This window comes from Hypanus sabinus, chromosome 21, assembly GCF_030144855.1.
Source record: "Hypanus sabinus isolate sHypSab1 chromosome 21, sHypSab1.hap1, whole genome shotgun sequence".
In the NCBI taxonomy this organism is placed as follows: Eukaryota; Metazoa; Chordata; class Chondrichthyes; order Myliobatiformes; family Dasyatidae; genus Hypanus; species Hypanus sabinus.
In genome coordinates this window covers 42459912-42483079 of record NC_082726.1, presented here as the reverse complement: position 1 = coordinate 42483079, position 23168 = coordinate 42459912, and the positions used below count along the sequence as shown (strand labels likewise).

At 42.5% G+C, this 23168-nt stretch overlaps 1 protein-coding gene across 6 annotated transcripts in view; it reads right to left on the bottom strand.

Annotated features, from left to right (window-relative positions):
- LOC132378989 (glutamate receptor ionotropic, delta-1-like) overlaps positions 1-23168 on the bottom strand; it is an 891690-nt gene that overhangs the window by 7024 nt on the left and 861498 nt on the right. For all 6 annotated transcript variants that reach the window (XM_059946407.1, XM_059946410.1, XM_059946411.1 and 3 more), the window contains 2 exons: positions 8693-8888; positions 2721-2887 (listed from right to left, as the gene is read on the bottom strand). In XM_059946407.1, coding sequence (XP_059802390.1) covers positions 2721-2887; positions 8693-8888 — 363 coding nt within the window. The remainder of the gene's footprint in view (positions 1-2720; positions 2888-8692; positions 8889-23168) is intronic.

Below are 23168 nucleotides of genomic sequence, written 5' to 3'. Positions count from 1 at the left end.
TTTCTGAACCTGTCTTGGACAATTTAATTATCTATACATGTGGAGGCCCCACTCCAAGTCTCTTTACTTTTATACCATTAATCAGTACAAGGATAAGAAATCGCTGTGTGGAGGGTTCATGCAGAGTTTGAACTGCTTGGATCAAAATGATACTAATTCTTTGCCTAATCATGGATTACAGCAATTCCTAAATCAAGACCATCACGTACATTGTCCCATTCCTATTCTGATATGTCTATCCATGGCCTCCTCTACTGTCAAGATGAAGCCACACTGAGGTTGGAGGAACAACACCTTATATTCCATCTAGGTAGCCTCCAACCTGATGGCATGAACACTGATTTCTCTAACTTCCGTTAATGCCCCCTCCCCTTCTTACCCCATCCCTTATTTATTTTTTATTTTTTCCCTTCTTTTTTTTCTTTTCTCTTTTTTCTCTCTCTGTCCCTCTCACAATCACTCCTTGCCTGCACTCCATCTCCCACTGGTGCTCCCCTCCCCCTTTCTTTCTCCCTAGGCCTCCCGTCCCATGATCCTTTCCCTTCTCTAGCTCTGTATCCCATTTGCCAATCAACTTTCCAGCTTTTAGCTTCATCCCTCCCCCTCCTGTTTCCTGCTATCATTTCGGATATCCCCCTCCCCCTCCCACTTTCAAATCTCTTACTATCTCTTCTTTCAGTTAGTCCTGATGAAGGGTCTCGACCCGAAACGTCGACTGTACTTCTCCCTATAGATGCTGCCTGGCCTGCTGCGTTCCACCAGCATTTTGTGTGTGTTACGTACATTATATCTTCTCTATCAATAGAAAACAGTCATTGAACATATTTTATGAAAGGTACAATGCAAATAGCAATTGATTCCAGGCACAAGACAGTGCAGTCTGTGGATCTGGTGGAATAAATCCCTGAAAGTGAATGAATGGATGACTAATAATTCCAGGCTACCCATTATTCCTCATGAGATGAATGTATTGTTTAAATAACTGTTACAGCGATACAATCTATTCTGTTTATACTCTTCAACAAATCAAACTAGCATTAACTCTTAAAATGATTGTACTCTTGCTGAGATCCAAGAGAAAGGTTTCGCGTTGAAACTTGACAGTGGCTTTAGGAGCTTATTCAAAGTACACTCTACATACAATCTGCCCACAGGAGTACCCTTAACCTGCTGAATGACGGCTGGGTGCCCTGCAGGTGGGTGGCGATGTTCTAACTTCCCAATCCCAGCACTCTGTGTACACATGGTGGAGAACTGCATCAATTAAAGGAATATGTTGGTGGGGGGTGGGGGGTTCTGGGTTCCGTGTGTCACTACAGACTCTAGAAGTTCCCACAGATGCACTGTCGGGAGCATACTGACTGGTTACATCACCAGCTGGTGTGGGGGTGCCAATGCAACGCCAGTCCAAGAGGCTGCAGTGGCTCAGCCATCTCCATCACAGCACGAGCCTCCCTACCATTGAGGACATCTTTAAAAGAAAGTGACTCAAGAACGCATCCATTACTAAGGACCCTCACCATTTGAGATATACACCTCTTCTCATTTCTACCATCAGGGCGGATGTACAGGAACCTGACTAATGGATCAGGAACAGTTTCTCCCACTCTGCCAGCAAATTTCTGAACAGACCATGAACCTATGAACAATACTTCGGTATTGCCCTTTTGCACTGTTGATTTATATTTTTATTGTAACTTAATCATAGAGTCATTGAATACTACAGCACAGAAACTAGCTATTTATCCCATCTAGTATATGTTGAAAAGTTATTCTGCCTAATAATTTTATTCTACCTAGTATTAGTTATAGTAATTTGTTGTGCCAGTACTGTACTGCTGCAAAAAACCCAATAAATTTCATTAATTAGTCTACAAATTTCATGGGTGACATGCTAGCATAGCGCTTTACTGTGCTAGCGACTCGAGTTTAATTCCTGTTGCTGTATGTAAGGCGGTTGTACATTCTTGCTGTGATTGTGTGGGTTTCTCTGTGAGCTCCAGTTCCCTCCTGCATTTCCAAGACAGAGGGTGAATAGGTTAATTGGTCATATGGGTGTACTTGGGAGCTGTGGGTTCATTGTGCCAAAAGGGCCTGTTACCGAGCTGTATCGCTTGAAATCAGAATTCTGATTCTGATTTTAATACAGGTCTCGAGTAAGCTGGAATGCAGAATGGGTAGGTGCAGAATCACTTGCCAAAAGTAGCAGGATGGGAAGGGAGAGGTAGACTGTTTTAGTTGATTCTGTGAGGAAATATACGCTCACGTATACAATGGCAGACAACTACAGTTCCTTAGCCTGTACTCAGTGGAGTTTTAAAGAATGAAGAGGGATCTCATTGAAACCTATGGAGTATTGAAAGGTCTAGAAAGTGTGGATGTGGAGAGGTGTTTCCTATAGTGAGGGATGTCTAGGACCAGAAGGCGCAGCTTAAAATACAAGGATGTCCCTTTTGAACAGAGATGAGGAGGAAATTGTTTAGCCAGAGGGTGGTGAATCTGTGGAATTCATTGACCTAAACTGCTGGGGAGGCCAAGTCATTGGGTATAGTTAAAACAGAGGTTGACAGGTTCTTGATTAGTGAGGGTGTCAAAGGTTACAGGGAGAAGGCAGGAGAATGGGGTTGATAAATCAGCTATGATGGAATGGCAGAGTGGGCTATGGGCTGAATTCTGCTCCTGTGTCTTATGATCTTAAATAGATATGGTGATTTCCTTACCTCTGGGAGAAGAGATCTCTGTAGGGACTTCCATGTTGGAGTGCAATCCCATATCCTTTGCTGCTTACACTGTTCCCAACCACCGTCAGGGAGCAGTCATCGTCAGTCAGTGCTGTGTATTCCACCACGGCCATATCCCACAGGAATGCATATGTTCCTGACTTTATCTGTTGACAGAGAAATCATTTAATAATAGTTACTGATCATTCTGGGACAGAATGTTTATACCCTGTATCATTATCACAGCTATGCCAGAGAGCAAGAGGTCAGGATTAAGGACAATCTATCAGGGGAAATTAAACACAAAATGCAGAAAGATTATTCTATCCTCAAATGAACCTGTTTTGTGTCTTGGGCTGTAGGTGGTTGCTGATCTGAGAGGCTGTTATTTATAAATTACTGTCATTCAGAGGGACTAATGCAATTCATTTGAACATGAGAGCCTCAACAGAGATTTGCTGCATTTAATTAGATCATACTACAGTCCTGAAGTCTATTATTTAAGTATTAAAGAATTAATACCCACACAGGATTGCTAAAGGGGAAATTTCTTATTTTACGCGCACTTCAGTTGCAGAGAACAACAGACACTAGCAATGCAATTTGCCGTCTGTGTTGGAGGCATTGGATACAGTTTTGGGGAGAACAGAGTGGCAGATTGATGTCACAGACAGCCCGTGCAGTTCTCCCCACAGACCAGAAAGGGGAAAGGAAAGGTCTCGGCAACAATTCTATTGTCTATCCACTCCCAGATCCTCGTGTGTCAGTTCCCTTCAGAAAGAATAACCTGTAAAATGGTCACAGATGTTTTCTATACTCTTGTGAAACAGAATAATTTAACTACTGAACCTTGGCACTTCCTAGAAGCTCATGAGAAGGAACTTTGTTGTGCCTTACGATTAACCCCAATCCATTCATATAATTTCCTTCATATTGACTCTGAAGCCAACACTAGTTTAAGGTTTGCCTGGAAACAAATCAGGCACTGCATTAATTATTTTTATTTCCCACAACAGTGCCAGCCTATTCTCATTTAGTCACAAGTCAAGAACCAACATTTGAGCATTTATTTTACTGTTTTGTGGAGAAGTAGAATCTTTTCTACTCTTGTTCTTGGTTCTGAGGCTGCAGATTATGCTTACCAAACCCTTTGATCATCTCTCAGACAGACAGACAGACAGACAGGCATACTTTATTGATCCCGAGGGAAACTGGGTTTCGTTACAGTCACACCAGCCAAGAATAGTGTAGAAATATAGCAATATAAAATCCTGAATAATTAAATAATAATAAGTAAATTATTCTAACTGGAAATAAGTCCAGGACCAGCCTATTGGTTCAGGGTGTCTGACACTCCAAGGGAGGAGTTGTAAAGTTTGATGGCCACAGGTAGGATTTACTTCCTATGACACTCAGTGTTGCATTTCGGTGGAATGAGTCTCTGGCTGAACGTACTCCTGTGCCTAACCAGTACATTATGGGGTGGATGGAAGACATTGTCCAAAATGGCATGCAACTTGGACAGCATCCTCTTTTCAGACACCACCGTCAGACATTGTCTTTATTTACTGAGCTAATCCTCAGGATTTGAATTTGATCCTTGTCCAGTGATGTACCATAAATAAGATTGTTCAAGAACAGAAAGACCACAGAACAAGTGACAGATGGTTGTCATTTTGAAACTAATCTTCTGACTAATTTTTAGAATGGCTGCAGCACAGTAGGAGGCTTAATGGTAGATACACTCAGTACTTCCTGTACCTAATATAGTAGCCACTGAGTGTATATTCATGGTCTTCTGCTGCTGTGGCCCACCACTTCATTGGCTACCTCCTGTAAATGTAGTGCATTCAGAGATGCTCTTCAGCACAACACTGTTGTAACATGGTTATTTGAGTCTGACCATTCTCCTCTGACCTCTCTCATTAACAAGGTGTTTTTGCCCAGAGAGCTGCTCCTCACTGGATGTTTTTTTTCCTCACATCCAGGAGATCAGCAGTTTCTGAGATACTCAACCCACCCCATCTGACACCAACAATCATTCCATGGTCAGTCACTTATATTACATTCCTTCCCCATTCTGCTGCTTGCTCTGAACAACAACTGAACCTTTTGATCAACTCCTGTCTTCGTTTCTGTTCACACTGTACAACTCAGACTTTCAGTACAAATCTGAGTCTTGTCACTTGCAGAAGTTCTCTGGTGACCTGGGTGTATCAGAGATGGGCAGCAGTCGGAGTACAGAGGACTGGTGGGCAAGTTTGTGGATTGATGCAGGAGGAATCACCTGCTCTTAAATGTAGTCAAAACCAGGGAGATGATGACTGATTTCAGGAGGAAGAGGACTATTATGAGCCCCGTATACATTCTGGGAGAAGAAGTTGCGGTGGTGGAGGAGTACAAATACTTGGGTGTTCACCTCAACAACAGACTTGACTGGAAGACCACCACCAAGGCTGTTCGCAAGAAGGGGATGAGCAGACTCTATTTTCTAAGGAAGCTGAGTTCCTTCAATGTGTGCAGCAAGATGTTGGAGATCTTTTACCAGTCTGTTATAGCAAGTGCAGTCTTCTTTGTGGCTTTATGTTGGGGGAGCAGCATCAGTGCTGGTGTTGCAAAAAGTCTTATTAAGCTCATCAAAAAGGCTAGATCCATCCTTGGCTACAACCCAGACTCTTTTAAGCTAGTGTTGGGGAAGACGTCATTAACCAAACTGTTCTCCATTATGAACAACCAGGCACATCTTGTCAATGAGCTACTGAATAAGCAGCGGAACACCCTTTCGAACAGATTCATTCAGCTCTGCTGTCACAAGGATTGTTACAGAAAATCTTTCCTACCAGATGAAATAAGCATATACAACAGTTCATCTCTGTGTGGCCAAAACCAAGGATCACAGTATAATAGTCTCTGTTTTATTATTTAATACATTATCATTGCACATTGGTAAATTACTATTATGTACTTTATTGTTTGTTAATATTATTATTATTATAGTTATTATATTTATTGTTATTGCTAAGCATGTTTTATATGTTGCTGTTGTAACGAAATAATTTCCAACTTGGGATCAATAAAGTACTTATTATTATTATGTCTGCATGCTTTTATGCCTTGAGTTGCTGCTACATGATTGGCTGATTAGATTAATGAGCAGGTGTACAGGTGTGCCTAATAAAGTGGCCACTGTACGGTATATATTGAGGTAGCAGTGCATTGCAGATTCCAACAACACAGCATGTTTTTACTCATGTCACTCTTAATTCTCTATCCTGCTTTATATTGTACATTATGCAAGCAAGTTAATTAGGATAACAATTAAAATTTTAATAAACCATATTTAAGTACAAATAGGAGGGGTTAACAGTTGATTAGTAATTATTGAAGTAATAATTCTTACATTGTTATTAAGCTGTATCTATGTTCAGTGTGAAATATTCAGGGGATATTCCAGGTCTATCATCTAGGAATCAAGTGGTGCTCCGAGCTTCTCTCCCCCATACACACCAGTATCTTGTACTTCTCGATGTATCAGCAGTGGACATCAACAGTGGCCATAAACTTGGCAGTCAAGTGGCAATTAAATCATAGCACTATCCGCTAAGTTAATGCTGCAATCAGCAGAACGTCTCTTCCCAACTGGATCAATGAGCTGGTTCAATTTAACACCTTCATGGTTTCCACTGGTGCTGCTGGGAGGAACGTTTCAGCAAATGCTGGATGGAACTTAGCAAAAGTGGATACATTTGGCTCTGACCATAGTCTATATTTACTAAATGATGTGCCTAGACCTCTCTCATGCAACTGGTAAGACAGAGAATTTTTTAATTCCAAAAAAGGTAGCAGGGATAGTCCAGGTGATTATAGACCAGTGAGCCTTACATCTGGGGTGGGAAAGCTGTTGGAAAAGATTCTTAGAGATAGGATCTATGGGCATATAGAGAATCATGGTCTGATCAGGGACAGTCAGCATGGCTTTGTGAAGGGCAGATCGTGCCTAACAAGCCTGATAGAGTTCTTTGAGGAGGTGACCAGGCATATAGATGAGGGTAGTGCAGTGGATGTGATCTACATGGATCTTAGTAAGGCATTTGACAAGGTTCCACTTGATAGGCTTATTCAGAAAGTCAGAAGGCATTGGATCCAGGGAAGTTTGGCCAGGTGGATTCAGAATTGGCTTGCCTGCAGAAGGCAGAGGGTTGTGGTGGAGGGAGTACATTCAGATTGGAGGGCTGTGACTAGTGGTGCCCCACAAGGATCTGTTCTAGGACCTCTACTTTTCGTGATTTTTATTAACAACCTGGATGTGGGAGTAGAAGGGTAGGTTGGCAAGTTTGCAGATGACACAAAGGTTGGTGGTATTGTAGATAGTGTAGAGGATTGTGGAAGATTGCAGAGAGACATTGATAGGATGCAGAAGTGGGCTGAGAAGTGGCAGATGGAGTTCAATCTGGAGAAATGTGAGGTGGTACACTTTGGAAGGACAAACTCCAAGGCAGAGTACAAAGTAAATCGCAGGATACTTGGTAGTGTGGAGGAGCAGAGGGATCTGGGGGTACATGTCCACAGATCTGTGAAAGTTGCCTCACAGGTAGATAGGGTAGTTAAGAAAGCTTATGGGGTGTTAGCTTTCATAAGTCGAGGGATAGAGTTTAAGAGATGCGATGTAATGATGCAGCTCTATAAAACTCTAGTTAGGCCACACTTGGAGTACTGTGTCCAGTTCTGGTTGCCTCAATATAGGAAGGATGTGGAAGCATTGGAAAGGGTACAGAGGAGATGTACCAGGATGCTGCCTGGTTTAGAGAGTATGGATTATGATCAGAGATTAAGGGAGCTAGGGCTTTACTCTTTGGAGAGAAGGAGGATGAGAGGAGACATGATAGAGGTGTACAAGATATTAAGAGGAATAGACAGAGTGGACAGCCAATGCCTCTTCCCCAGGGCACAGTACAAGAGGACATGACTTTAAGGTAAGGGGAGGGAAGTTCAGGGGGGAAATTAGAGGAAGGTTTTTCACAGAGAGTGGTTAGTGCGTGGAATGCACTGCCTGAGTCAATGGTGGAGGCAGATACACTAGTGAAGTTTAAGAGACTACTAGACAGGTATATGGAGGAATTTAAGGTGGGGGGTTATATGGGAGGCAGGGTTTGAGGGTCGGCACAACATTGTGGGGCGAAGGGCCTGTACTGTGCTGTACTATTCTACGTTCTATGTTAATTTAGTTTAAAGTGAATATGTTCTTCTTTTCCTAGGATCATGCTAACAAAGACATATTTAAAATAAGCACTAACATTCTAAAATATTGAACATTGGGAATCATTATAACTAACAGGGACAAAAAGTGGCCAATCAGTCCACTGTCTTTGTGGCACTCATTACCTTGCTACTCAATTATCTCACTAACGCATTCTTTTTCTCATTGGACTACCCATTCTTTTCCCTACTGTTCCTGGTTGAAAATTCTCACTGAATCAACTCCTAATTCTCTTCCCAACAGAGCAATCCAAGATCACATCAACACTTGGGGGGAAAGAAACTTTTCTCAACTCACCTCTTGATCTTTTGTAATTATCCTCTATCATTCCTACGGTTACTTCACTCATTGTAAAGCATTTTTCCTTGCTTATTCCATTAAACCCTTTCAGATTATGTGGAGCTCAATCAAGACACTCTTTACTTTAAGGGCTACATCCTACCTTCAGCCTCTCCATTTAACACGTCCCTGACACCCTGATGCAATTGTAAGCACAAGAGAATCTGCAGTCCCTCCAGCATTTTGTGTCTGATACAATTATAATTAGCTTGTCAAGGCAACTGCTGGTAAAGTAAGTGAATAGTCATTCCCCCAGGGAGCTGTAGTGTGCCAAGATGAATCTATGTTGGATTTGAGGTAGGGATATTTATTCAGATGAGAGGTACAGTACAGATGAAGACCCTGTTGACTTTCAGAAAACTTGTATAGATGTTACCTTTCCGATGCCCTCATGGGCACTTGCCACACAGTTTTCTGCTCCGTTGTTTTTACTGATAGTCCTCCAGAGTTCAGCGTAAGTACTGTCCTGCTCCAATGGATTGGTGCCCTTTGCCTGAAAGTACTCATAGACCGAGGAGTCCTTCACTGTGCCATAGGACAAATCGGACTGCTTCGCCAGGTCTTGGAAGGAGCTGTTGGTGAAAGAAAGGAGGCTGAGACCTTGATCTGAAGGGATGTGAACTAATTGAGTGTCTCTCACTCGAGCAGGCCAATAATCTGACAATGCTCTTTGTTTGACACCAGAACACATAACTGAGGAGAAATTAAGTTTACTGAGACAAAGAGACTCCAATTCTTCCTTCACCTTACACCCCCATCCATAACAGCGGGGTATTGCCCATGTGAACTAAAATTGGTAAATTAATTTATTATTGTCACATGTACTGAGGTGCAGTGAAAGACTTCGCTTTGCATGTCATCTATACATATTATCTCATTACAACAGTGCATTGAGGTAGTACAAGGAAAAAACAATAGCAGAACGCAGAAGAGATTGTTACAGTTACAAAGAATGCACAGTACAGGCTGATAATAAGATGCAAGGTCATTTGTGATGTCAAGAGTTCCTTTAATGAACCAGCGGACCATCCAATAGTCTTATAACAGCAGGATAGAAGGTCCCCTTGATCCTGGTGGTATGTACTTTCAGACCTTTGTATCTTCTGCCGGATGGGAAGGAGGAGCAGAGTGGGGTCTTCGATTATTCATTTATTTCATTTATTGAGATACAGCCCAGAATAGACTCTTCCAAAACCGCACAGCAACCCCGATTTAATCCTAGCTAATCCCAAATCATTATGCATCCATATAGGATTCCTTTTATGGCGATATTTTCAGCTGTTTATAGAAGTTAAAGGCCTCTTAATGTTGGCTAAATCCTCTTTTTCCTGAGTCCTCTGTAACTGCTTTAAAAGCTGTTCTGTCTCACAGTAAATATGGATTTGAATAATGTTTAATAAACTTCCTCTTTGCTATCCCCTGAATCCTAACCATATGCCAATCAAAGCAGAACATTCCACATACGTTTGCTGTGCTTGACGTTTTCAATTAACCCTGTCATTCGTTTGCCTCTCTTTTGCTTGTTATCAGTTGATTACTGTTTCTTGTAACACCAAAAACAATTGTTCTGCTTTTCAAATAGGTTTTCATTGTATAAGAATGAAGTCAAAGACCTGACATCAGGTGAGATTGGCTGAAATGGAGGCCAGTGCTCAGTACACACTCTTCAGAAGATTATCTCGATTCCAGCTGACATCAGTGAATATTTAACTGTCAAAGACTTCTGTTCCCCAGCTTCATCTGGTCCATTTGAATTGGTAATTCCTTTTCTTATTTTTATGTTTGTATATATTCATTGCGTGTCTACTTGTCGAGGAATTATGAAAAAGATAAACTGAACTAGTCAGCAATGCACACTAATCTTCCAATTTCTTTGAGGCTAACATCTGAGTGAATATTATACAAACTGCACCTGAAGTTGCAGCGAGTGTGGCAAGTGCTGTATGAATTATAATTAATTTATAAGTAATTCATCTGGCTGTACTTCTACTCCCAGTGTATAGGCAGAGACTAAGGACTGCAGCACCAGTAGGGAGGATCAAGAAGGTATGACCAAGGGAGGTCGAGGAGCACTTACAGGACTGCTTTGAGTCGGTGGACTGGACAATATTTAGTGATTCATCTTCAAGTCTGAATGAACACGCCACAGTTGTCACCAACTTCAATACAACCTGTGAGGGTAAGTGTGGACGAGAACACACTGGACATACTCAAACCAAAGGCCATGGGTGAACCAAGCGATTAGAAATTTGCTGAGGGCCAGATCTGGGGCATTCAAGACTGATCCAGAACTATACAGGAAGTCCAGGTACGACCTACGGAAGGCAAAAGAACAATTCCATTTGAAGTTAGAGATGGAATCAGATGTACATCAGCTGTGGCAGGGTTTGCAGGCCATTACTTTCAACAAGGCAAAACCTAACGTCATGAATGGCTGTGATGCTTCACTCCCAGATGAGCTCACTTTGAAAGGGAAAATAAAACTACACCTGCACAAATTTCTGTAGCATCCGGTGAACCTGTGATTTCTGAATTGTAGGCCGATGTCAGAACAGGTTTCAAGAGGTTGAATCCTTTTGAGGCATCAGGCTCTGGTGGTGTACCTGCTGGGGCTCTAGAACCCAGTGCCAACCAGCTGGTGGGAGTGTTCAGGGACATATTCAATCATTCACTGCTGCAGTTGAAGGTTCCCATCTGCTTCAAAAGGATGGCACTCGTACTACTGCCCAAGGAGAGGAGGGTGAGCTGTCTCAACAACTATCGCCTCGTGGTACTCGCACTTACTATGATGATGTGATTTGAGAGGTTGGTCTTGGCTAGAATTAATGCCTGTCTAAACAAGGACCACGACCTGCTGCAGTTTGCTTATCGCCACAATAGGTCTACAGTGGATGCTTTCCACTCGGCCTTGGATCACCTGGACATTAGTAATACCTACGTTAGGCTGCTGTTTATTGACTACAGTTTAGTGTTCAATGTGATCATACCATCAGTTCTAACCAATAAGCTTCAAAACCTGGGCAACTGTAGCTCCCTCTACAACTGAATCTTGATTTCCTCACTGGGAAACCACAGTCTGTGTGATCAGAAATAACATCTGCTCCTCAGTGACGATCAATGTTGGAGCACCTCAAGGATGTGTGTATTGCCCATTGTCCAGCTCGCTCTACACCCACGACTGTGTGGATGGGCACAGCTCAAACACCATCTATAAATTTGCCAATGACCCAACTATTGCTGGCAGAATTACAGATGGTGATGAGGAGACGTACAGGAACGGGATAGGTCAGCTGGTTAAGTAGTATCACAGCAAAAACCTTTCCCTCAACATCTGTAAGACCAAGGAACTGATTATGGACTTCAGGAAGGGGAAGTCGAGGCAACATACAATAATCATCATCGAGAAGTCAGAAGTGGAAAGGGCGTGTGGTTTCAAGTTCCTGGGCGTCAATATCTCTAAGGATCTATCCTGGCCCCAGTGTATTGATGCAGTTAGAAAGAAGTCATGGCAGCTGCTATACTTTATTAGGAGTTTGAGAAAAATTGGAATGTCACCAAAGACACAAATTACTGCAGAGAGCACCCTAACTGGTTGCATCACTGTCTGGTATGGAAGGGCCATTGCACAAGATTAGAAAATGCTGCAGAAATTTGTAAAGTCAGCCAGGTCTATCATCCCCAGCATCCACGGCATCATGGTTAGTGTTGCACTATTACAGCTCAGGGCGTCCCAGACTGCAGAGCTCAATACCTGTGTCGTTTTTAAGGAGTGTCTGTACAGTCTGCATATGGAATGTGTAGGTTTTCTTTGGGTCCCCTGGTTTCTTCCCACAGTCCAAAGACATTCCTGGTCAATTAATTAGTCATTGTAAATTACCTCATGATTAGGTTAGGATAAATCAGGTTTGTTGGTGGTTGCCGGGGCTTAAAGGGCTGGAAGGGCTTACTCCACACTGTATCGCTAAATAAAATAAATAAACCCAGTACACCTTCAAAAAAACATGAGGCAACCAACATTGTGGTGACAACACTTGAAAAATAGGCCGAGGAATCACCTAGTAGCCTGATCATAGACGCAGGAGGTCTTGGCAAGGGACTGAAACATATTGTTCATTCCTCCAGGCTTGGCATCACCACCCAATGATCCAATCTAGAACCTAAGCTTTTCCAGTCTAGAAGCTCACTCTCCCACCTGCATACCAATCTAATGAGCTGATTCCCTCTTCATCATTACAGTTGGAATCCCTTCTCACTTAAAGATCGGATCTGGAAGCCCATAGAAGCACCAAAAGAATCCTGGTCCCGATTCCCATTGCCCATGCAATCTATTGCTAATTTGCTCATAGTGGCTTCATTCCTGGTTGGTTCGCATTTTCCCTTCCCATTGTCGGAACAGTGAATCCAAACAGTGCTTCCACATGAACCAGCAGTTCAAATGAAGCGCTGCTACTAATCTAAGAATACTGCATTTGGAGATCACAATGTTGACACAAGAAACTGTTGGAACCTGCAATAACTCACAACGAGAGGCAGCAGTTGTGGTGGCAAAGACTCAGCATGGGGACTGAGCGTGTAAGGGGGAGATAGACCTACAAATAGTTGAGAGGTAGCGGCTGACAGGCGACCAGTGGATCTAGATGAGCAGGGATCAATGGGCAGATGGAGCCAGGTGGGGAGGAAGTCTGGAGGTAGTAACAGAGGCTGGTAGTTTTAGACAGCAAAGGGATGAAATTGTGGAATCAGATAGGAAAAGGTGATGAGTGAGACCAGATTAGGGATGGATGGGAACATACAGGGTAGAGAATAGGATTGGATAGGGGGTCAAGTGAGTGGAGCGAGGATGAAGCTGATGGAACCAACTAGGTGGAGGGGAAAGAACCTGGGTAACAAAGGGTTAGAGCTGGCAGTTTAGAAAGAAAGAAGCAATAAGAGGACCTGTGTGGATTGGATGGGTTGTAGACTGTCAAGGTGCACAAGGTGCAATATGAAGCTTTGTTTTTTTAGTTTGTGTCCAGCTTTTCCCTGGAATTGGAGGAAACTATGGAAAACGGTGTGATATTCGGGAAGGGAGCTACCAGGAGATCAGGATGATCATTGCTTTGTTTTGTAACTCCAAAAGCTACTTGAAGGAAAAACACAGGAGCCCAGAATACTTGTGTACACTTGTCTCAGGGAGAATGTACAAACTCCTAACAGACAGCGGCAGGAATTGAACCCAGGTCGCTGGTACTGTAAGGCATTGTGCTAACCATTATACTACTGTGCTGTCCAAAGAATTAAAACCCATAATGAATTATGTAAACAAAGAACAGCTAATCGAGCAATATATTTACAATATTGCTTAAATATTACAGAAATATTAAATACACTGCAGTTGTGGAAAGGCTACTTGTGTTCGGCAAAGCATTCATGGCGTGTTCAGAGAAACCACACTCGCTCCAAGTGCAGCATGGAAGCTGGTTGTCTGGGTTTGCTCAGCACCCCAGTCCCACTCTGCCCTTCCTGGCTGCAGCCTTGAGCGCTGGTCCACTGCAAGCCTGAGAGCCACACCCCTCACCTTCCGCATAAGCACGCTGCAGCCTCCTGGCCACAGTATCAAATCCTTCAGTTTTAGTTAACTCCTTCTGATGAGATCAGAAAAGGCTTCACTCAGCAGCCACTTGTGCATCTGCTCGTTAAAGCAAACATCTAATCAGCCAATCATGCGGCAGCAACTCAAAGCACAAAAATATGCAGATGTGGTCAAGAGCTTCAGTTATTGTTCAGACCAAACATTAGAATAGGGAAAATATGATCTAAGTGATTTTGACTGTGGAATGATTATTTGTACCAGACGGGGTGGTTTGAGTATCTCAGAAACTGTTGCTCTCTTGGCATTTTCATGCACAATAGTCTCTAGAGTTTACAGAGAATTGTGTGTAAAACAAAAACAAACATAATGTGAGTGGCACTTTCTGGGCAAAAATTCCCTGCTAATGAGAGAGGTCACAGGAGAATAGCCAGACTGCTTCAAGCTGACAGGAAGGCAACAGTAAATCAAATAATCACACGTTTCATCAGAGATTTGGCTAAGAACATCTTTGAATGCAAAACACATCAATCGAACCTTGAAGTGATTGGGCTATAGCAGCAGAAGACCACGGACATGTACTTTTGCCTCTCATCCAGTCTGTTCAGTCTTTCTTCTTCTTGGGTCTGGCCTGGTGAACATGTCCCACAACCTCACCATCAGCTTCACATTAGACAAGCAAATTCTGTGCTGGAAAATGTTCCCCTAAACCATCTGGATTCACACTAGCAGAAATAGTTCCTTTACTCTACACCTGCCTCTGCCACATTCTCTCCAACTGAAAACTAACCTGTATTTCTCATTACCAGTTTTTGTGAGGGGCCCCTGAACTGATGCTGCTTGATCTGCTATGTGTTTCCAGCCATTTCTGGAGACACAAGGGACCACAGAAGGGACTTTATCTCAAAATGTCAATAGTTTCCTTCCCTTCATAGATTCTGATTGACCTGTTCAATTCCTCTATAGAAAAGAGAATAGTACTGCACAGTACTGAACTTTTGCTCCACAATATCATACTGACCTTTAACCTGTTCCAAGAGCAATCCGACCCATCTGTTCCACATAACCTTCTTGCATCCATGTACCTATCTAAAAATCTCTCCATGAGATCATCTGTCATTCAAGTATCTTCTGTTTAGTTGCCTATTCCTTTCATTAATCCCCCATTGATTCACACCCTGTTCCTTCACTCTCAATGTCCTGCAGGCTACTGGCTAATTCTCCATTACCACACAGACTAGCATTCACTCACACCCCAGTACAGCTCACTCTGATGTTCACTCCCCAGTACACCTTACTCTGATGTTCACTCCCCAGTACAGCTCACTCTGATGTTCACTCCCCAGTACAGCTCACTCTGATGTTCACTCCCCAGTACAGCTCACTCTGATGTTCACTCCCCAGTACAGCTCACTCTGATGTTCACTCCCCAGTACACCTTACTCTGATGTTCACTCCCCAGTACAGCTCACTCTGATGTTCACTCCCCAGTACAGCTCACTCTGATGTTCACTCCCCAGTACAGCTCACTCTGATGTTCACTCCCCAGTACAGCTCACTCTGATGTTCACTCCCCAGTACAGCTCACTCTGATGTTCACTCCCCAATACACCTTACTCTGATGTTCACTCCCCAGTACAGCTCACTCTGATGTTCACTCCCCAGTACAGCTCACTCTGATGTTCACTCCCCAGTACAGCTCACTCTGATGTTCACTCCCCAGTACAACTCACTCTGATATTCACTCCCCAGTACACCTCACTCTGATGTTCACTCCCCAGTACAGCTCACTCTGATGTTCACTCCCCAGTACAGCTCACTCTGATGTTCACTCCCCAGTACAGCTCACTCTGATATTCACTCCCCAGTACAGCTCACTCTGTTGTTCACTCCCCAGTACACCTCACTCTGATGTTCACTCCCCAGTACAGCTCACTCTGATATTCACTCCCCAGTACAGCTCACTCTGTTGTTCACTCCCCAGTACACCTCACTCTGATATTCACTCCCCAGTACACCTCACTCTGATGTTCACTCCCCAGTACAGCTCACTCTGATGTTCACTCCCCAGTACAGCTCACTCTGATGTTCACTCCCCAGTACAACTCACTCTGATATTCACTCCCCAGTACAACTCACTCTGATATTCACTCCCCAGTACAGCTCACTCTGATGTTCACTCCCTAGTACAGCTCACTCTGATATTCACTCCCCAGTACAGCTCACTCTGATGTTCACTCCCTAGTACAGCTCACTCTGATGTTCACTCCCCAGTACGGCTCACTCTGTTGTTCACTCCCCAGTACAGCTCACTCTGATGTTCACTCCCTAGTACAGCTCACTCTGATGTTCACTCCCCAGTACGGCTCACTCTGTTGTTCACTCCCCAGTACAGCTCACTATGATGTTCCAGCCCCAGTACACCTCACTCTGATGTTTACTCCCACTGGCTTCACTCGAACATTTATCCCCATTGATCTTCACTGTTGCTTCACTCTCCTTTGCCATCACCTGGAGATCACTCTCTAATCTGGCACAATCAGACATGCAGTCATTCCCTACTACCTCACAATTAATTAGCTCACTCCCACTACCCTAAGCTTTGTCGCTTCTTTCCTCATTTGGTGCATTAGTAACTCTCCATTGTCCCACACTCTGGCGTGTAATCCCCCATCACTTTGTACTTTGTCATTCCGTCACAATTTCCCCAACTCGACCACCTCATTCCACCTCCACTTCAGGCTTTATCTATCTATAGTGAATGTCTTTCCTCCTGCCTCAGAAAAAGACGCTTTAATAATGTGCCCCGAAATGCAAGTCCTACATATTCACTTGCGAACATCTGTTGTAATGTTTGATGGAATAGGATATGTCTGTGGGAATTTATTACCGGCATGTTTGCTACACCTCCAAACAATGGGCAGGGTTTATTCTGTTCATCATTGTCTCACTAATTACTATGCTTTCAACAAATGCAAAAGGGAACATTCTATCAGCGTGATGTGTAAAGTACAAACTGGATCTCACAGGGATCTGTGAGTGATGGAGGTGCTGAACAGGAGTCAGCTGCATTGCAGGCAAGATTGGTGGGGGCGGGGAGAGCGGTGCAGGGGGTCCGTGTGGAGTGGGAACAGGGCAGTGGATGAAGTGAAAGAGAAGTTAATCAATATGCAGGCAGAATGAGACAATTAGAGATGAAAGTGTGAGAGTGCAGAAAGCTGCTCAGAGAAACAGACAGAAATATCGCTGCTGTTTCACAAAAATGAAAAGCAATTTCTGACGGACAGGGAAATATAAACGTTTTGTGGTTTTTCTGTGTGCTTAAGGTGGAATAAGCTGACTTTGCCATCTTGCTATTTTAATGCATTTTCACAAATTATTTTTATTTTAATTTGCTCTGTTTGCAAAGGAAACAATAGATTGATTTAACCTAAACAGCTAAAGAGGCAGCAAGCTCATTGGGGAACGTTGGGTTTTAGTGTAAATTCCAGCAACACAGTCAGCTCATCAATCAGCAGATTCAGGTGCATGTCAGATAATCACATGTCTTATACTTCATCCAATCAGCTCTCAGGGTTTCTGGGAAATAACTATGAGTGTATTCTTGGGATCAACCAATGGTCAGGCTTTTTACACTTGTCTTAGAGACAGGGAACAAATGATAGAAACATTAGGGTCAGGGGAGTAGACAGGGATTCAGAGCTGAGGACTGGGATCTCAAGAAAGGAACCTTTTGCTAAAAATGTTATGGATCTCAGGATTGGGACCTGGGAGTGGCAAGAGGGGTTTAGATCTTCAGATTCATATTGAGTCAGTGGTCAAGGGTCTGCACCTGCGGGACAGCTATCAGAGTTTTGGAATACTGGTCCTAATCTTAAATCGATGACTGTTTAAAGAGATCTTGTTCTAGGGACAGGGTACTGGATCTGAGGATGGGTCCCTTGGTGTTCCCTACACAACCAAAGTGTTAGTTTTACCTGCATCAAAAGGATGGCAACAATTCAAGAAGGGACTTATGATATAAAAAAAACAAAACACCTTCTCTAGGGCAAATAATGGCCTTCTTGCAGTAATGACCAGATCAAATAAAAAGTTAATGATATAGTAATTATAAACCTTAACTGCTCAACCTCTCCACATTTGACTAGTCTTCTCCGTGCCAGAATCAGTATGGTGAAACTTCATTGCATGATTTTAAACACAAGCATATTCTTTCTTGGTTAGGGAGATCAGGATCATATGCAGCATTCCAAACAATTTGGCTTCCTGATGGCTTACTATTCCTGCATGCTAATAATTTGTGACTGATGCAAAAGATCACCCAGGTCAGCTGAACGCCAACACTTTTCCATAAGACCATAAGACATAGGAACAGAATCAGGTCATTTGGCTCATTAATCATGTCTGATCCTTTTTTTCTCCTCCTCAACTCTATTTCCCAGTCTTCTCCCCATAACCCTTGATGTCGTGTCCAATCAAGAACCTATCAAGTTCTGCCTTAAATACACCCAACAATCTGGCCTCCACAGCTGCCAATGGGAACAAATTCCACAAATTCACCATGCCCTGGCCAAAGAAATTTCTCCACATCTCTGTTTTAAATGGACAACCTGCTATCCTGAGGCTGTGCCCTCTTGTCCTAGACTCCCCCAACATGGGAAACATCCTTTCCACATCTACTATGTCTAGGCCTTTCAACATTTGAAAGGTTTAAATGAGATCCCTCAACATCTTTCTAAATTCCAGCGAGTACAGACCCGGAGCTATCATTCCCAGAGTCATCCCTATGAACCGCCTCTGGACCCCCTCCAATGCCAGCACGTCTTTTCCTAGATGAGGGGCCCAAAACTGTTGACAATACACAAGGCGAGGCTAGGCCTTATAAAGCCTCAGCATCACATCCCTGCTCTTGTATTCTGGACCTCTTGAAATGACTGCTAACATCGCATATGCCTTCCTCAGCACTGACTCAACGTGCAAGTTAACCTTTAGGATGTTCTGTACAAGGATTCCCAAGTCCCTTGACATCTCAGATTTTAGATTTTCTCCGTTTAGAAAATAGTCTGCACATTTATTTCTACTATCAAGGTGCATGACCATGCATTTCCCAACATTGTATTTTATTTGCCACTTTCTTGCCTATTCTCCTAATCTAAGTCTTTTTGCAACCTACCTGTTTCCTCAACAAATCTCATATCATTGTAAAAATATGCATCTTCTAATTTATCCACCAAAGTGGATATATCTTTCCATGCTACGTTTCACTTGTTATGCCCTGATCCATTCACAACCCCTCTCGCCCTTCCTCATAATCAACATTACCACCTAGTCTGTATCATTAACAGACTTGAATATGTCCCCTTGTGCATATAATTCATCAAAACTGTGAACAGCAGAGATCCTAGCACCATTCCCCCTGGTAACCACTATTTTACAGCATTGCAAGGCAAAAATAGCCAGTTTATTCAGGCACAAGAATTCTGCAGATGTGGAAATCTGGAGTAAAACGAACAAAATGCTAGAGGAACTCTGTAGGTCAGCAGCATCTATGATGGGCTGAGAAGTTGACTCTTTATTCCTTTCCATAGATGCTCTCTGACCCGTTGAGTTCCTCCAGCAGTTTGTGTGCATTACTTAGTTTATTCAGATTTTTAAGCTTCTTTCAATTCATCAAACCTCACTCCAACCCATTACTCATAATTGTTTGTGCTCTGATTTTAGTTAATGAAAACAGAGCACATAATATATAGCAAAGCAATGGGTTTTTAGAGGTCGAAGCACATCACATCTATTATCATTACTGCTAGTTACATTGTAAAAAAGCTTTGGGTAACTATTTATCTTCTTACGTAAGGTTACAGTGATACTGTCTAATTCTATTGTTATTCTCTTAGTGTTTGCTATCCCTTTTTTAATAGTAGATTCAAACATGTTCCTACTACAGATGTCAGATTGGCTGGACTCTGTTTCCCTGTCCCTTCCTTCCTCCCTCCCCTCCCTCCCTCCCTCCCTTCCCTCCCTTCCTTCCTTCCTTCCTTCCTTCCTTCCTTCCTTCCTTCCTTCCTTCCTTCCTTCCTTCCTTCCTCTTTCTTTCTTTCATTCTCTCTCTTCCCTCCCTCCTTCTTGTTTATTACATCTGTACCTACCAATTTGACTTGTAAACTATGCACTAATTCTTCATAACCTTCCATTGTGTAACTTGTAGGCTATATATTAACTCATTAAAAGTTCACTGAATTATTCCCATAACAGTCATATCATTTAATGTAGTTTCCTAGTCTACCATAGCCAATTCATTTCTCATTCCTCTAAGACCTTAGTTTCTCATTCAGTGATATTAATTTCAATCTTTATAAAGAAATTTAGTGTATTTTGATCACTTATTCCTAATGGGTCTTTAACAAGTCAATTATTAGTTAATCCCAGTTTACTGTACTACATTAAAATCATCTGTTCCCTTATCATTTACTGAAAATAATAATCTAGAAAACTATCTCATACCAATTCCATAAATTTTTCCTACTTATTAATATGGCTAATTTAATTTTCCTAGTGTAAATGTAATTTAAGGTCCCCTATGACTATTGCATTACCATTTTCCTCCTATTTCCTGACTTATATTGCATTATCATGATTGCTTGGAAGCCTATATACAAATCATACTTGGGTTTTCCAAGCAATGATCAGTTCTCTCTGCTGCCTTTATCTGATTCTTTGTTATCAAAGCCACTTCTCTTCCTTTTCCATTTCCCATTTTGTCTAAGTATTAAGTGTCCTGGAATATGCAACCTTCATCTAATTGCAACCATGTCTCCGTAATGGTTATTAGATCGTTTCTTTTCTATTGGAATCATTAATTCATCAATTTTGTCATGAATGCTATATGCAATAATATAAAGAATCATGAACACAGGAGATTGTCCATATACTGGAAATCCAAAATAACATACACAAAATACAGTTGGAACTCAGCAGACCAGACAGCATCTAGATAGAGGAATAATTTCTCTTATTCTCTTTATTCCTCTTCATAGATACTGCTTGACCTGTTGAGTTGCTTCAGAATTTAGTGTGTGTTACATTTTATATAAAGAATCATCTATTTTGTTTTTTTTATCATATATCCTGGTTCTGACTTTAACTGAAGGCATACAATAACCATTTTGCACCCATACATTATCTCTTGTCCATCCTCTTTAACTTTCCAAATGTCTAATCATCAGTAATGTCCCCATCCTTTCTGCCTAAAACCGCAACCGATATGGTTTTATCTTCACCCCTAATTTAGGGCATTAGTTCCAGATTGATTAAAATGAAGTCCAACTGAGCATTGCCCTTGTGCCAGTGTCCCACAAACTGAAACCCGTTTCTCTGACACTGATCTTTGATCCTGCTCCCGAGATTTGATGATCCTGTATCAAATTGTATGTGACTCAGGTAGTAATCAGGACTATATTCGTGGATTTATTTTTAATTTGCACATATTTGCTTTCCTTTCTGCATCTATGTATCTATATGAGAAAAGATTCTGAGCCTGACTAAGGCAGGGAGCTGGAAATGGAAATGAATGTGGAGAAAGGGGTCTTGGGTCTAGCTAATAGACCTGAGGTAAGAAGGTATGTCTCGGTTGGGACGGATGTTTAGGGATAGGGATTTGTTATGGCATGGAGGCATTTGTTTTTGGACAGGGGTTTGTGTCTGGTTTTTGGGTCAGAGGTCTGGAACTAGGACTAGGCCTGAGGCTGGGTGATGGCACAGGGGTCTGGATCTGGGAATTGATCTGCTGAGCTCTGTGTCTGGGGTTTCATGTCTGCTTCTGCAGACAGGAGTTTGACTCTGGGGAGCAGTCTGACCTGATAATAGGTATCCATCAATGGATTAGCAACCGGGTATGGGCACAGGACAAAGGACAGGTGTCTCAGACAAACCCCATTTTAACTTTTTTGTGAATAGTTGTAAGCTATATTCATTAGAAGCAACCTGGCGAGTCATCACCCCATTAGTCTACAGTGATGTGATAAAAGGGACCATCAATAATGCTATCAATGGACACTTAGAGTCATACAGTCAGAGAAAAATACAATACAGAAACAGGTCCTTCAGCCCATCTAATCCACACTGAATCATTTAAATTCCCTAGTGCCATTGATCTGCACCTGGACTATACCCTTCATATCCTTCCCACGCATGTACACAGCCATTCCTTAGACAGCAACAACCTGCTCAAAGAATCAGCTTGTGTTCCACCAAAGTCACTCGGATCCTGACCTCATTACAGCCATGGCCCAAACATGGACCAAAAGACCTAAATTCCAGAGGTGAAGTGCAATTAACTACCCCTAAGATAGAGGCACCATTTGTATGAGTGCCGATCATGCCTTGCACAAAGGAAGATGGTAGTGCTAGACTAGTCATCTTTGTGAGAGTTTCTCAGGGTTGTGCCCTTACCCCAACCGTCTTTAGCTACTTTATCATTGACTTTCCTTCAATCATAATGGATGTTTGCTGATGATTGCATCCTACATGATTCCTCAGCTAATGACATGGTTCACAAAAAAGTGCAGCAAGACCCGGACAATATTCAAGCCTGGGCTGATATTGGCAAGTAACATTTGCATCACACACATAACAGGCAATGATGGATCTGCAAAAATTTGACCTATCACCCTCTGACATTCAATATTATTCCCATCACTGACTCGCCCACGATCAACATCCTGGGGGTTGTCATTCACCAGAAACTGGAGTAGCCCCAGAAACAATGTGGCTACAAGAACAGGTCAGTGGCTAGGAATCCTCCAGTGAGTAACCCACTTCCTAACCCCCAAAGCTGTCCACCAGCTACAAAGCTGAAGCCTGGCGTGTGGTAGAAAACTCTCCACTTGCCCTGGTGAGAGTAGCTTCAACAACATTCAAGCAGCTTGGCGTCATACTGCACAAAGCAGCTCACTTGATAGGGACCCCATCCACGCCCATTCACTCAATCCACAACTGATGTACAGTAACAGCACTTTGAGCTATCTGCAGAATCAGGTTTACTATCACTGTGACATCTGTTGCTTTGCAGCAGTAATACTTAAGAAAGTGATTATAAGTTAAAATAAGTAGCTAAACTTAAATAAATAGTACAAACAGAGAGCCAAGAGTGCTTTAGTGTTCATGGGTTCATTGTCTATTCAGAAATCTGATGGCAGAAGGTAAGAATCTGTTCCTAAAATGTTGAGTGTTCTTCAACAGGCTCCTGTATCTCCTCCCTGATGGCAGTAATGTGAGGAGGTCATGT